General features: G+C 37.2%; 1 protein-coding gene across 4 annotated transcripts in view; it reads right to left on the minus strand.

The window, feature by feature from the left end:
* Positions 1-16213, minus strand: part of OSBPL3 (oxysterol binding protein like 3) — an 89056-nt gene that overhangs the window by 22999 nt on the left and 49844 nt on the right. For all 4 annotated transcript variants that reach the window (XM_030501497.1, XM_030501491.1, XM_030501513.1 and 1 more), the window contains 9 exons: positions 12100-12216; positions 11840-11893; positions 11519-11632; positions 10554-10724; positions 7125-7251; positions 6199-6302; positions 5967-6059; positions 5181-5337; positions 2630-2760 (listed from right to left, as the gene is read on the minus strand). In XM_030501497.1, coding sequence (XP_030357357.1) covers positions 2630-2760; positions 5181-5337; positions 5967-6059; positions 6199-6302; positions 7125-7251; positions 10554-10724; positions 11519-11632; positions 11840-11893; positions 12100-12216 — 1068 coding nt within the window. The remainder of the gene's footprint in view (positions 1-2629; positions 2761-5180; positions 5338-5966; positions 6060-6198; positions 6303-7124; positions 7252-10553; positions 10725-11518; positions 11633-11839; positions 11894-12099; positions 12217-16213) is intronic.

The following is a 16213-nucleotide window of genomic DNA, read 5'->3' on the forward strand; positions in this document are numbered from 1 at the left end:
GACTTTTAGGAAGAGAATGCAACCCTGCCCACAATGAAAGTATCTCTGAAAGAAAAGATTGGGTTACTAATTTTGGAACAGTACTGAAGACTTACTGCCCATTTTAGTGATCTGAATCTATCATAGGATGTGAAGAACCCTGCTGTTTACACATCCACATTGTCCTATAAATGCTTCTGATTTTGACAGTAATTTTTGTTGGAAATAGCCCTGAGGACAGGAAAGACTCAAAGCTCAAAGTGATGATGAAGGGGAGAAAGTAATTTCTGGCTTTACATATGTGTGGTCTGAACTTGACACACGGGCATACATCGCTTCTGTGCCAAGTGTTCAACTGGACAACACTGTATTATACCCACATCAAACATGTGGGAAAAAAATATTTACACAGCTTTCCTGTAATAGCATCTTCCAATTTTCATTGTTTGCTACAAAGTGTCTTCTTCCTTCTATTGTCTTCTTCCTGCCTCCAAAATAAAAATCATAGAATCATAGAATAGTAAGGGTTGGAAAGGACCTTAAGATCATCTAAGTTCCACCCCCCCTGCCATGGGCAGGGACACCTTGCCCTAAAACACATGGCCCAAGGCTCTGTCCAACCTGGCCTTGAACACCGCCAGGGATGGAGCATCCACAACACTTTCTTAGGCAGGCAGCACCTAACTCTGTCCCTCTGGAAACCAAAGATGCTACAGTAATTCAGTCATGGAATATATATAGGTTTGTTTTAGCAGCCAATAGTGGAGCAGAACCAGGCAAGCATCCTTGAGTCTCTGCAGCAGCGTGATTTATCTCAGACAAACTATACTCAGAATAAGTGATTTTGTAAATAATTTTTTAGAAAAATGTTATTTCTGTTACTATAACTTTAGAGCACGCATTCGCGTATGCCTTATCTACTGGTCAATGAATTGATAACATTTTCCCCACTGTATCTGGTTTTCTTGGACTGTGTGTAAGTCAAGGATACTACAAGGGAGAAGCAGAGGCAGAGATGCTAATTTTGTGGTGGTTTATTCACTTTAAATCTGTTCACTTTTCTTCCCCTGCCAAGCTGATGAGAGCAAAACAGACATAAGCTCGATACTTTTCAACCTGTGAGTCTGATATTTTGTTCCTCATGTACAGAAAACAAACTGAAATGAACAAAAACACTAAATCAAAGTCATCAACACAGGACTCTCTTGCAAGAAAGTCTTAGAAATATGTCAAGTTTATTATATCTGTGCTTCCATATGTCTTCAAAGGAAGCTTATTCCTTTCTCTTACAGGATCTCTGCTGTACAGGGTGAGAAAACTTCTGTTGGCACCATGGCTTTACAGATCTGCAGGCTAAGAATAGTTCTCACGGGTGTTAACCTCTGTTGAAACTGCCAAGGTTCGCAGATGACTTCTGGATGGGCTACAAAAGGCTTATTAAGTATCAGATAAGACCTAAAAGCACGAATTTTTTAAGACATTTAGAGGATGAAGATGGACAACAGAATTCCATCACTCAGAAAAAAGATTTCATGCTAAGCTGAGTGTTCACTGAGTTCAGAAATCTTTAAAACAGACTTTTTGATATAAAATGCGAAGCAAGTAACACTGGAAACATAAAAGTCACCTATTCAAGCATCAGAAGTGGAACATCTGAAAGCCAGAAACAAAGAAGTGCAAGTGAGTGAGTATAGTTATTACACAACAGGTTTCAGCTTTCTCTAAATACTATAAAGGCACCACGGCCTCTAAAGGTCTAGGCGAAGAGGCATGTTATATGCTTAAAAAACTATAACCATATGCAGCTTTTGTAAAGCAAAGGGAAGTTTTCATACTGAAATAATTCTTTAATGACCTATATCACATTTATCAATGTCAGAGTCTCCCCTGCTTCTGATCAGGAATTCGCAACAAATCCTGAGATTTTAAGACCATGGTAATGATGGCCCTCATTGCTCTGAAATCAGATCACTGTTTGATTGATATATTCAAACAAGACCAACCTAAAAGTTCTGGCCTCAACTAATTATGAAAAGCACACCATCCAAAACCCACAACCTTTTTAAAGAGCACAATCTTTTGTCATTTAGAACTCTGCCCTAACAGCTCCATCACTGCTTTTAGACAATTGGAAGTCAGTACTAACATGTTGTACTTGAATTTGCTCTGCAGTTTCCTGGTGTAGTATGGTGAAGCTCTAGTGCATTAGAAGGGACAGCTGAGTGCTCTCAGCTACTCTCACCTTTATTTTATGCCAAGTCATACATTGAATACTTGAGTGCTGTTTAGGAAGAGAAAAGGGAAAGGAAAAAAACGAAACCCACAACCTACCAGAACTGATTGATTAAACAGTGCACGTTTCAAGAGAAAGAAAACTTATCATCACAGAGCAACCTTCTGTTTCTTAACATCAAATGATACATGTTATACTGTATACCTAAATTAATCTATCAAACTTCAGTGATTTCACAATACCTTTAACATTTGGGAAAGAGTCTTTGAAAACCGCCATATATAATAACATACTATGACTCAATGCTGCAAATTCTAGCATTGAACAGACACTGAAGAAACAGAAACTAACTATTGTGAAATTTTAAAGTAGTATCTGACAACAACGAAACTTGCTGAACTTCAGCATGTCACTTACGGATGTTAAGGCATTCTTCAAGCCAGCTATTTGTGCAGATGGAGACGAGGATGCATCATGCTCCAGCATCTGCTTCATCTTTTCCCTCTCTGTAGATATGGTGCTGAAAGCTGACCTCAAGGTGAAGTAAACTAGAACCATTTCATAAAAAGAGAGTTAAAACCAGCTACCAATTGTATACATACCAATTATGTAAAACTTCAATGAAACATCATTTATGGTGACAGAAACAAGAATTTAGGTTGAGAGATCCAGGGTGGGTTACTAAAAACAAGTAATATTAATCAAGGTTATAGGATAGATTTTGTAGTAGGAGAAACGTTTATGGTGAATGCTACCATGTTGACTATATTAGCCACAGTCAAAATTACTCTGATTATTTGTGACAGATGGCAACAAAGCTAACTAACCACATCTGCTCCTCACTTGCTTTTGTTCCCCAATTAGCTTGCATCTTCAGATGGTCATGACTCTACTCCATATTCCTTTAAGAATTCCAGTGAGGGAGAAGAAGAGAGGGAAGAAAAAAAATAAAATAGAAAAAAAAGTATCAAAAAAAGCAGCTATAACACATACTGTGCCACAGCTATAGGGTTAGTAGCTTCCCCACAAGCAAATCAACTGTGGTGTTGAGTTTTCTTATCTCTTTTGGGGATAAAAAAAATGTCAGCTTGTTAGATGATTTAGTCACTCAAAGGGTCAGATCCTGCATGTTGTGCACATTACACTGCTATTTCTACTCCTTCCTGAGCCAGTATCACCAGCCTGAAACGTTTAAATCTGACAACAAACCATATAATTTTTAAAATCACTAGATTTTTAAAGGGGAATGCACTTTCTGTAGAGTTATTTTTGTTGGTTTTGTTTTGTTTCGTTCTTACGTATAAAGAAATTCATCTTTTCTTTAACCACAGGGAAGAAAAATTTATTGGAGTAATATTTATTTATGTAGGATTTCAACATTCATCTAGCTGGGGAGTTAGAGGATTTCTGAGGGCCTAATCAAGCCTTCTAATACAGTCAAGAAAACTGCCAATGCAAAAACGTATGCATTTACCGGGATGGAGATATAAAATATGAGCATTAATGCATGGAAAAGGCAAAGAACAAGAAACCTCTTTTAACTCTCTCTTCTAATCATCCACTCTGGGTTAATGTGAATCATCAACACTTCATTAAGTATTTGATATAACCTAATTTCCTCACCTAAGAAAATATTCTTAAGGTATATTTCAACACTGCAAATCATTACCAAAGCTAATTCTCTAACTTTAACCTACCTGAAGAACTCTTTAACGGTATCACATGGGGTGGGGAGGAAGACATATCCACTACGATGTATTTTGTAAGCCTTTCAGATACAGATGACATGACCTGAATCTTCAGTGACCTTAAATGTCATTTAGTGAGTTGTATACTAACTTAGATTTTTCACAAATTATTCCATATTAAAGTATTAATGTTACATTTTATTTAATTTTTATCAAAAGCAAAAGTTTTCTTTACTACGCCTTTTTGGAAGGGGTGTGGTATAAAGCAAAATTCTTCGTATTCTAAATAAAACGATACTGTATTAAATACTACCAAGTCAACTGTCCCCTCAAATGCGTGGGTCAATCTATCCAAAGTTTCTCACATAGACATTTCAGGTGAGATCATCTTGAGTAGGTGATTCCTTCGTTCTGCTTAACAGCAACTTTTCCAACTGTGCCCTACCCCCACTTTTTTTCTCTTTTTGGAAAACATACATCAGTTTTGACTATAACTGACATTATAAAGTTTACTACTCAGATATATTCCTTATGTAATGGAATCAAGATACATCAGCACCAGAAGGGAAAACAAGCAAAGAATGCCTATTGATAACATCAACCATTATCTTGTGCAAAAGGGGACAAAGCCAATACTTCCAAAAGTCTTTCAGATATAAATGCTAAATGCTTTCCTCACTTAAAATTATTAAAGATCACTTAAAACTATTAAAATGTTTCTGGTGTGAGGGTGATGGAGCTAAGCACTGCTAATGAAAAATAATTTGGAGAGAAGGAATGTTTCTAGTCAAGCTGCACCCCTGGCTGCTTTACAGGGTTTTACTCTTCTGTATTCACTAAAAATAGGTTACTACCATAGCAACCCTTGCATCACCAACAAATGTTGACTGAAATACAGTGAAGCACACCAAGTATAGAAACATACGTGTGCTCATATACACACATATGCATGCAAACACGAAAGAGTATAATCTGCTGTTGTGTCTATAGCAGTTGAGGTTAGGATTTTTACGTTTTGGCAAAAAAATACAATCTAGGTCTTTAGCACATAAAAGAAAGGGCTGACCTTTATTAAATAAAAAAAAATTTTAAAGTGATGATTAAGATACTTTTTTTCAAAAGACTCAAGATCTCAAGATTTGCAGTTCCTTGGGAGAATTAAAGGCAGGGAGGGCATTTTCTGCTTTTTCTAAACATTAAACAGGAAGCATTATCAGAAGTCACATCATTATTTAAATTGTGATGACATACAGCCATATACAAAAGACAATTTCATTTACCTTTATGTGCAATGTGAAATAAGTCCTCTTGCATTTTCGTAAATTCTGATGATGTTTCAGAACCATCGGAGTAATTTTTCTCCTCTACGAAATCTATTGTAGATAAGTTTGGATTGGAAGCATGCAGTCTCATAGGGGCAGAAAATACTGAAGGCACCTGTAAGGAGGATAGCCATTCGTAATGGTTTTACAAGCTGTAAAGGAAATTTTGATTGTACCCAGCTGGGTTACATGTTGGAGACACCAAAACGGAAAAACTACTGTCAATTACCAACAGGCTTGGAATTACCTGGCAAATGAAACCATACATATGACTTTGCCCAAGATATTGTAATTGGAAATTTGGCAAAACTCCAAGAAACAAGCCCATTGAGACCTGTAGCATATGCTGCACTATTTTTCCCCACTTATAAGTATCTAATCACTTCATCTCTGGATGCAAATGTGTACAAATCTACCTGGAGAAATTACAAAAATCTGTATTGACAAAAAAACCCCAACCAACCAACCAAACCAGAAACACAACAAAACACTACCGCAACCTCCCACATTGGAGGCAAATTGAAAACATGAGTAAAAATCATGGCCAGTGTCCTGAAAGTAACAGCACAAATCCTACTGCAGGTATCAATAACAACATATTTGTGATTTGTCTGATACATTACTGCTTAAAATGACCTAGCACAGGATGCTACTTAAAAAGTATTCATATTTCCTAAACTGGTCACACCCAGAAGTGATCAATAACTAAGATTTAGAGAAAGACGGGCACTGGACTGAATTTACCTGTAACATTCCTTTAGGCTCTTTCCCAATAACTCTGGATCGCCACCTCCTGTGTGTTCTCTTTTCCTTCTTTGGGCTTTCAAAAGGTCCAACCTTTTAACACACGGGACAAAAATAATACAGATTGCCACAAAACCAGCAGAGCTAAGAAGCTTAATCCGTTAGGATTTGGGGTTGGTTTTTGGAATTGCATGGGAAAACTTTTTTTGGTTTTGTTATTTAAACAACAAACCTGCATAGCATTTATAGCAGGCGCTGAGTATGTCCTGTGAAGAACATCCATGCTCTGTAACAGCTGGTTCATTTCCAGTAAATATGTGTGACAATTGGAGAGCTCTGTTTTGAACAAGAGAATATTTTCAGTTGCCCTAAAGTAACAGACACGCTGAAAGTTTTCTTCTTTGTAGGTTAATTTTGATTGTAACTAGCTTAAGTTATTCATTGACTAAAAGCACATTATTAGACAACTGGATAAAGCACTTGTATTCTTCTATCTTCAAGTTCAAAATATTGAAATGCATCTATGTGGTGTGTATAATGAGCATGATACTTTATCCCAGTTGGTTGCAGAAAAATGAGAATAAAGCGATAATTACTGCTGTTTGGGACTAGTCAGAGCTCCTCATGGTGAGGGTAACAATGCCGTAGGCATCAAGAGTTAATTGTACATTTAGATCTAGAGATGAGGCTCCTCTATATTAGAGCTGAAGCTCACTGGTAGGTAGAACTGTACTAAGTATCACACAGACACTATCATCATGAGAAAGACCTTCATGCTCTTAAGAAAGCATGGAAGCAGAAGGTGACTTTGAAGTACAAAGATTTAGTGCTTTTTAAATGATTAGATTTTGGATGCTTCCCTTTTTTGAATACACGGCTTAAGAAAGTTCAAATCTTACCACTGAAGGTGATGTTTGTATATAAAAGAAAATGTACTAAAATTTATCGGTTCCTTGAAGAGGTGCCCACAATTGATACCCCTACATTCAGATTCACTAGTCCTTTTGAAAACGAGTAGCCAGTTAATCAACAACCACCCCTTTCCTCCCACCAGCTTCAGAAAAAACTCTAATGACCACTTACAGTGTAGTAGTCTCATTGTCAAGAAAAACTAGGTGAAATACTAGGCTACTTTCAACTTCCTTCAAATACCGTTACCTCTTGAGCATTTGTCCATGTCTTCAGAAGACTGTAGCCAAGATGAAATCCTGGACTCATTACTCGAAAAGGAAAATGACAAGTTACCTCCAGCTGACAATGAATTCTGTTTGGTCAAGCTGCCTGCCTGTTCCAAAGAACAAATGAATTATTAAAATCCAATATTTTAATGTTATATGCACAGATTTCAACAACAAACAATTGAAGTCCATGATCAGGACTGAAGGCATCAATAACATGGAGGAAAAAAAGTGTATGAACTAGACTAGGTGTGCAGTCGTTGAGCATTATGTCAGGATACCTAATGTAACTGCTGTCCACAAGCAGTAAAGGAACCATAATTTTCTGAAAGACAAATTTTGAGGAAGGGCAAAGTTCTGCATGAGTGAAGTCAACTTAATACAATTAAAGCACCATATCTGAACAGGACCAGTTGGACATTCTGTTCCTTCTCCATGCTTCCCAAAGAAGCCCCAAAAGTAACTTAAATGTAACATACACATACTTGTTAAAGCTGCTTGTCAGTGAAGAAAGCAAGATCCAATAGATGTTATGTAAAAATTTTACTGAAGGTTGTATGACTTTAGCATGGATTTGGCTTGACAGGCCTTAATACATGTGTGACCATACACCTCATCTGGGTAAATACTACCCTTTTACAACATCACAGTAACCATTTTTAAACTTATGATTTTCAGCAGTGCCCACTATCAGATGCTTCAGAAGATGCTGGAAATTCTGTGTAAGAGCTAATTGACCAGTACAATTAAGTAGTTCCCAATGGGAAGAAATTTCTACCTAATACTATTACCCGTTAATTGTGGCCTTTAATGCTGTTTTCTTCTCTAACGTAACTACAAACAATAGCCATTCAAATGCCCAATTATTTTTAGACCTTACTAAACCTTTCATCTTTAATGATATGTCAGGAAGTTGCACAAATTACATGCTTTGTCAGCATCTTGTTTAAAATCTGTTTTAAAATGTTTCATCTTAAGTGTTATTATATGACCTGGTTATGAGAAAAGCTGACTAAATTGTTTGGCTCTTGTTTGAAGCATATACTTCAAGACTTTGTTACCTCTCCATATATCAAAACTCAGGTAGTACTAGTTTTAAATCTATTCATAGGAAACATCATCTGCATCTTAGTTGCAGTTTTCTTAGTTGGTCTTTTTAAATTTACAGCATAAGCTCCAACTTCAGTTGCAGAATCAAATAAAATGCATTGTCCACGTGATGTCATTCAGTGCTGTGTAATTTATATAGTCAGCATGCAAGAGCAGTAAGCAGCAATAAGCATACTTATTTTTAAACTAATCTATGTAGTTTAGCTGTTTCATTCCTACAAAAAGCTGTATGAGCTTTAGTCATCTATATATGTATTCTGAAATAGTAACCCTAGCACTTTCAAAAGCACAAGTAAGCTGAATTTAAAGATGAGCAATTGTATTGGCATTTTGTGAATAGATCCCACATTTACCTCTTCAGAAATCTATTCCGTATAGCCAGCTTCTCCAGAACTCATATACATGAGGGGGATAAGCAGGAAGGAAGTAGGCATTGCCAAGAAAAAGGCAGGAGAGTGTGTGTAGCTCCAATGAGCATAGTTTTGCTTTTGATCAGCAAGGCTAAGCTTCCGAATCCAAGAATTCCACATGTACATATGTGGATACATACACCTACCTGCCAACAGCAACAAAACCCAGATGTGAAAACCAATCAGATGTTTCTAAAAGCAAATAAAATGCAATGCCAAGTTCACTCTACATATTTTTCTTAAAATAACCTAACTGCTGAATTGATGCAACTAACATCAAGCTAGGGCCAGTGTAAACTGGCAAACTTCCATTTAGCTTCAGCAGAGCTAAGGTGATTAACTGCAGCTTAAGAACTATCCCCTTCTATTTTTCACATGAAAATAAGTAAGGCTTCTTTGCAGTGCAAATCTGGATTAATATATTAGAAGTGAATTTCATGCCAAAGAAGAAATGGTTCGTTTCCTGATGTTGAGCATAGATTTTTAGATACGCTAGTCACATGGATACTTTTTTTTCCCTCTCTCCTTTGGTTTTTTTTTCCTTTTCTTTTTATTTCCTGGAGAGCACAGGCATAGATATATCATGGACTTTGCAATGCTTCACTTTCGCCCTCAATATTCTTCTCCTCTTCTATCCCTGCTGTCTTTTGGGAGAAACGAACTGAAAGGTCACAGGCGGTTTGACATTTCCTTGCAGACACAGCCTCAGGAGAGCAGACTGTCAGAGCCATAGAGGTGCTGGCACTACAGAAAGCATGCAGACAGCTCTTTGCAGAACAGCCCCATTACCGCAGGGTGAATTGCTGTTCTTTCAGCTGCCCGCTCACACGGATCCCTTCCCTCTTAACCACTAGCCAAAAGCTTTTCAGTCTTACGCTTGTGTTTGGTAAAACCTATACGCAGTTACAGGATAATCCTACCAAAGTTATGAACTGCAGCTAGTGGGGAACAAGCCCACTCAGATCATACAGCAATATAGTCAGGGAAAAGCAAACCTTAAGATAGGTGGATAACAAAGAGGCGATTGCTGCTTAGGAGACACTCTGGAGTTGACAGAAACAGCCAGTTATAGTAAGCAACACAGTATTGCTAAAAAACCCCATTATTCTCAAGTGAGATCAGTGGTTCTAAACTGGAGCAGAAAAGCTTCTTTGGGTGCATGTCAGTGTCCAGACTGCTGAAGGCACAGAGGTTGCATTCAGGCACAGATCTCTATCACTCTTCCATGAGGCTGCAGCAGAAAGGTCAGTTTTGGACTGAGCATTTGTCGGGTCATTTGTGAAACTAAGTCACAGACTTTACCTGAAGAGTACTTTGTCAACTGGACTCATCCAGATCCCATATCCACCTACAACACAGTCCTTGGATTGGTCTGAATAATGCTTTTACCTCAGTTAAAAAATATTAGAAGTGGACACACGTGATGGCTCCTGAATAATTCCTATATACTCCTCAGGTAAGTAGTCAGATTCATTAATATAGAAAGAGAGATGTTTTATTCGCTAAAGGATAAATGAAAAAATGCTAAAGGAAAAAAATAAATTAGCTGAATGCTCTTCTGTAACCCAGACTAATAGTCACCAGCACATATCAGACAAATACTGAATGATGTCAAAAATTATGAAGATTCTAACTCAATATGCAGTTTTAAAAGTCATCATGAAAATACAATTTGCTATGTTAAGCAAAGAGAAAATATTATAAAATTTGACTGCACCACAGAGAAAATGGCTTGGGAATATATCAATAAATATAATTTTGCTCTTGACATTTCAGACGATAACTTAAACCCCACCACAAACTTTCCTTATGCTCTTTACTTAATAAATACAAATCAGCCAATTTTAATCCCTGATGAAAGGTCTTTATTTATAAATCACAACCATTACCTTTCTACCCGGAGTAGAATCACAGAAACCTGGGACAGAGTCCGTAGTAGTAGACACAGGGAAGAAAAGATTACTGACGTCATGAGGAAACATGGAGATTTCGTTCTGACGGTACATCCTGTGATGACGAAGTTTTGCTACCCATTCATCAAACAGCTCCTGAGATTTCACCTACACAAAATTTCAGGTTTTATAACATTCACATGCAAAATCACTAACAAAGAAGCCAAAGTACTTTGTGCTCATTAGACAGCTGCCCTGGCTGATCTTTACTGGCAAAATATCAGAAAAGTTTTTCTAATGATGCTCCTACTAAAATGCATACTTATGTGCTTAAGCATGACAGAAAATTAATCACAGGATAAAGTCACGAGAAAGAGAAACTTCGACTGGTATAGTTACGACTTCCAATGCAGAAAACAATAATTACCAACTTCTAGATGGAAAACCCCCCCATATAAATTTAAAAAAACCATTTAATTTGTCATTTCTTAATTGCCATTTTTAAGGTTTAGTCAAGGTTTACCTAGCTACAAACAGAAACTTGATTTTGGTGATGTATTTTAAAACAATTTATTCCACGAGGATAGATAAATCTGCATATTTGGCACTGGAAAATACTTCCTATAGATAAGACAAGGAGCAAGATACAAGTACTGAAAATAAAAACACTTGTGCAACAAGTGCTTTTGCTGAAAAAAGTGTTGAGTGAAAAGAGTGCTGCTAAATACAAGGCATCTTTGAAGTTTCTATTCAGGATAGTGTTACTAACTCTGGAAGAGTACGATAAGGCCTCTCAAGTTATAAAGTGTAAACTAGCCTGCTGAGGCTAAAAAGTAGGTTTTTAGTGTAACTAACAGACCTCCTATTATCAAAAAAAAAAAAAAAAAGATCTCCACTATACACAGCTAATGAGCTAATGTTGCCATTTTGGGAACAAGGTTATAAGAATCTTGAAGACCTACCTTCAGATGGTATATCTGCTCTTCTGTATCCAAATCTATACATTTTGTTGATTTCTTTACAGACATGACAGAAAGTCCAACATCAATACAGCCATGAAGCTTCCCTCTCTCTATCTGCAAAAAAAGTAAAAAGAATACAGTCACTCCAGAATGAAGCAAAAGGACAGATATTACCTGCTGAAACTGTCATTTCCCCCTTCAACCTACTATTTGGAACTGCTGAAACTCTATTTCCCATTACCAGCAATACAGAATTACTGTTATTTGGGATAAAATAGTGTTGTTACTTTATAACAGCCTTAAATGGTTCAGATCACTTACATCAGCTTGGCATTTAGAATACTTCAAAATCCCTCTGTCCAAAAAGAAGTATCTCTGTAACCAGAAATGCAGAGAATTAAAACCAACCAACCAAGACACTCCAAAAAAACACCAAACAAAAACCCACCACCCCTTCACTCCCCCACCATTTCTCTGGAGAACACTTTCTCTGCTCTTCAGTAACCTTTTTGCCACAAAACCATACCAAGTAAGTCCCACTCTCATGGCATCAGGCTTACAGATACACACTCTTTTCCTACCTTGTGCCAGCCCTTCAAAGGCCATTTCCTCTTTTTCAGCAAGCAGCCCTCCTGCTTCTGCGGCTCCTGGGTACAATTCATTGCTCCCCGGAGTCCTTCTACAATCTCCCAGCTGTCCTGCTTAAACAGAAAATCCAGACGTAGATCATATTTCTTCCAAAGAACAGAATTGTTAAGAGAGTTTCAAGAGGAAAAAGGCCATAAATAAAATAAAAACATTAATTATGTTGAAATCTAACCTTAGATTCCTCTTTATACTTTATGTATCTTCCAAGTGACAAGATTATTTTTTTTGGTAGAAATTATACAAACCAAACAAAACACTGTTTATATGGCACCATGCTTTATTGAATATATGTGCTTACCAGGATTTTATATGTATATTTTTCTGTCCGTACACTCACATAGTGTATAGCCACGGCCTAGTCACTATAAAACCCCTTCTGCTATCACAGGCAGAAACAGCCTACGCTAAAAGGATATGTTTTGTAAGTTATGAAGCAGAAATAAGAGACACTGAAAAGTAAGGCCTTTTCTATAAAACTCCTTAGTCCATATTCATTAACTCAACGTTTTGTATTTGGTGTGAATTGCAGCCTCCCTAAAGTAAAAATAATTAAATTAAATAAAAACAAATGAAAAATCTAGGGAAGTAACTCAAGTACTTACAAGGACATGACATAAAGGGAGAGTACAAGAAAAATAAAAACCACTCTGCATCAGATACACCTTTAATTAAAAGAAGATATCTCTTTTTGCCATGACGAACTCTTAAATGAAAGACCCTGCAGCAACATAACAGAGAAGAGAATGAATGTCATAGTATTTTTACAGTAATTATTTATGGAAGGACTGCTAATGACAATGTGACCTGAGTTTCAAGATTTCTGATCAGAGATCTCATGAATTATTTATTGCTAGCTACCATAGGATTTAACAGATCTACAATTATGAACAGACAGGAAATGTCATGTGCTAGCACCATCCCCCTGTATTTGAAAAAGACAGAATACTTTAACATATAGCATTTAATGACAAAAAAGGACTAGTATGAAATACTTTAGGGAAAATAAAACTATATCAGGTAGGTAAGTACTTGTGGTCCTCCCTGCAAGATACATAGGGAACTATTCTCAAAAAGAAATTGCCTGACAGAAAACCTTTCAAACAAAACCGAAACAAGAATCAGCAAGTGCTAGTTGTGCTCATTTATCCATCCCCAGAGTCCTTAATATTTACCCCTAGAAACCTAGAAAAAATTACAGCAGGTAATTGCTCATTACTTGAGTAACAAGGCATAACGGCAAACCATCTTCAAAAATACGTTCATTAAACAGCTTAAGGAAGGTGACCTCTTATTTCACCACATTACTGGTGGCACTCCACTATTTAATTATTCTTTTCCTTGCGCCACACTTTATGGAACAAACCAGAAAGCTGTTCTGATTCCCTGGCTCGAGTTCACTCTGCCAGCACTCACCAACAGCAGATCCCAGGATTCAACATCGTACACACCACCTGGTTATGTTCTACTACCTGAAGGTAAGTCAACTTTGCGATTGTCGTAACTGAAATTGTTATCGCAGCACACAAATTCTGCCCCTACAGGCTTGCGGTTTATCCTTGTCAGTTTTGAAACAAATAGCTTCTTTACTCCCTCCAGTTTGAGAGATATTTTGAGAGCTACTTAGATACCATTATTTATAACCAATAATCATGAAATCATATTTTTCCTATTGAAAATCAGAAGTCACACTCCATAGTCTTTACAGAAATATTAGACCACTAAATGCTTTCTGTAGTAGTCTTGTATTTCTTTTTTCCTGTTAAATACTATTTACAAACCCTTACATAATCACAAGGACTGGGACTGTTATTATGACAGAGAGCCTCTTTAAATATAATCAAATATAATATAATGCTACAATTTACATTAACTAAGTAACAGCTGAACTTAGTGCTGCTTAAATGTCCACATGTGGATAAAATCTCATCTCTTCAGAAAATATGATCTAGTAAATAAGCCAATATAAAAAATAATCTTGACATTAGATGATTTCAAATTATGGACTTGGATAAGGCAAAGTGAGAAACCTGATGGAACTAGTGAGAAAGAATTCTCATTAAGAACTAACAGGAGTATCTACAAGATTAAGAAAAACGTTGTGTTTATGTTTTTATTTCTTTTTTTCTTTAAATTAGCCAGAAGAGCTTAAAAGCTGCTTTGCCTGATTACCAAGCAAGCTATCTCCCTCGCCTTCACCAAAATATATTAAAGTGTAGTACCTAAACACATAACTTTTCCACTGAGAATTAATCTGATAGCAGCCAAGACCAGTAAACAATAGATACTTTTCAATATTCTAGTATTATACCTAATGAAACAACTTTCTTAAACTTGATATCAAGTTCTCAATAGACTGGTTAAGCTTAAACACAGTTTATGCTTGATACAGTGGTCTGCTTGCAGGAGACAAGCAGAAATTTGACCACAGTCAAGAAAAAAACACAAGAATCCAGATTCATCTTTCTCTAAGAACAAGCTTAGAAAGAAAGGGACTCCTGAAGTGAGACAGACCATGCTGCATTGGACATACGATGTGAAGAGAAAGGAAGCAGCTGAGAAAGAGCTTTGCCAATTACATCTACCTGGAATATACATGGTGTCAATAGTTTTAGTCAACCTTTTAAATACTGAGAACATCCTGGCCTGCATTACAACTCCAATTTTGTCTGGGTTTCTCCTGCAGTCCAGACACAAGGTGTATCCTGTGCTCCTGCAGGAAAGCCACATTTCTCACTGTTTTTCAGGTCAGTGAGGTGGCCAAGAATGTGCCTTCACAACTAAAGAGCGTGAAAATGGGAAGGAAATCTAAAGAGGGAGCACTTCTTCTCATCAAGCAGGCCCGATGGCCTGCCAAATCTCAGGTGAAGGCAAGTCTCCTACTCACACTTCAATTGCAAGCTTTACATAAAGGTAGCTTTGTTGAATTAAAAATGTATCCTTCTAAAAGCACAAGATTCTTTCATCAACTATGTTACTCAAGGAAAGGCAAGGAACAGCTCAGAGGATAAACAGTTTGGGGATCTGCTGGATACATGCGAGGTGCAACACTGCATTAACAGCATCTGGTCCTCTTCCACATACATCCATCCAGAATAGTCCAACCTTTCCCACCTGAACCCCCAAACTCCACAATTTTCCAAAACACTGCTGCTGAGACTGCTTTTGGAGCCGTTCACTCTTGACCCAGACCCTACCGGGTATTGATCAGTATTTTGTTTTGCAACAGATCTGACACCTCATTTAATGAGAAATAAGCATCAGTTGGCTATCGCTGGGAGCAGCTGCAGAAGCGAAAGAAAACTGCTTACTCTCTTAAATGAAGGCAAATGAATCAGGCTGGTCGGTTATCATCTATTCTTATCTGTCTGAAATAGCAGAGGAGCGAATTGGAGATACCGGATTTCCTGAAAGCTACTGAAAGCATTCAGATTATTGTCCATTCTGCTGATTCTTATCCCACAACAGGGAACTGAAAAAGATACCCCAAGCCACAGTGCTAAACTAAAAAAACCAAACAACCACCACCCAAAAAAACCCTCCAGAACTCTCAGCTGAATGGCATTAACGAAGAATTCTAACATAAGCTTGATGTCCAGATTGGTTGTGTCTGAAGGTTATGACCCTACAAAATATTCTGTATCATTACGGGCCACTATCTGCACAAGATGATCAACAGTGCATTTCCTGCCCAGGCAGAAATTTCACTCAAGGCTATGGGATGAACATACTTTTTACTTGTCTCAGGTCCAAAGGTGTTAATTTCAGATCAGCACTGGAAAAAAATCACCCTGTAGTTGCTAACTGGCTTATACCTCCTCTTGCTGAATTAAAAAGACTCATACACTTTGGTCTTCAGAGATAAGCCTGTCATTATGTAACTGTAGTAATTTTTTTTTGTTTAATAAAATAAAAGCCTCTTCATTTTCTGCATTATTCTATACTGTACAGCTCCTCAAGGTGAATTATTTCAAGAGAAAGAATGAAGTAATGAGCTTGAATGGCTCTCAGACCAAACCTTGCTGTTGCAGCTCCCTGAACGAAACAGAT

This window comes from Strigops habroptila, chromosome 1 (assembly GCF_004027225.2).
Source record: "Strigops habroptila isolate Jane chromosome 1, bStrHab1.2.pri, whole genome shotgun sequence".
Taxonomy (NCBI): Eukaryota; Metazoa; Chordata; class Aves; order Psittaciformes; family Psittacidae; genus Strigops; species Strigops habroptila.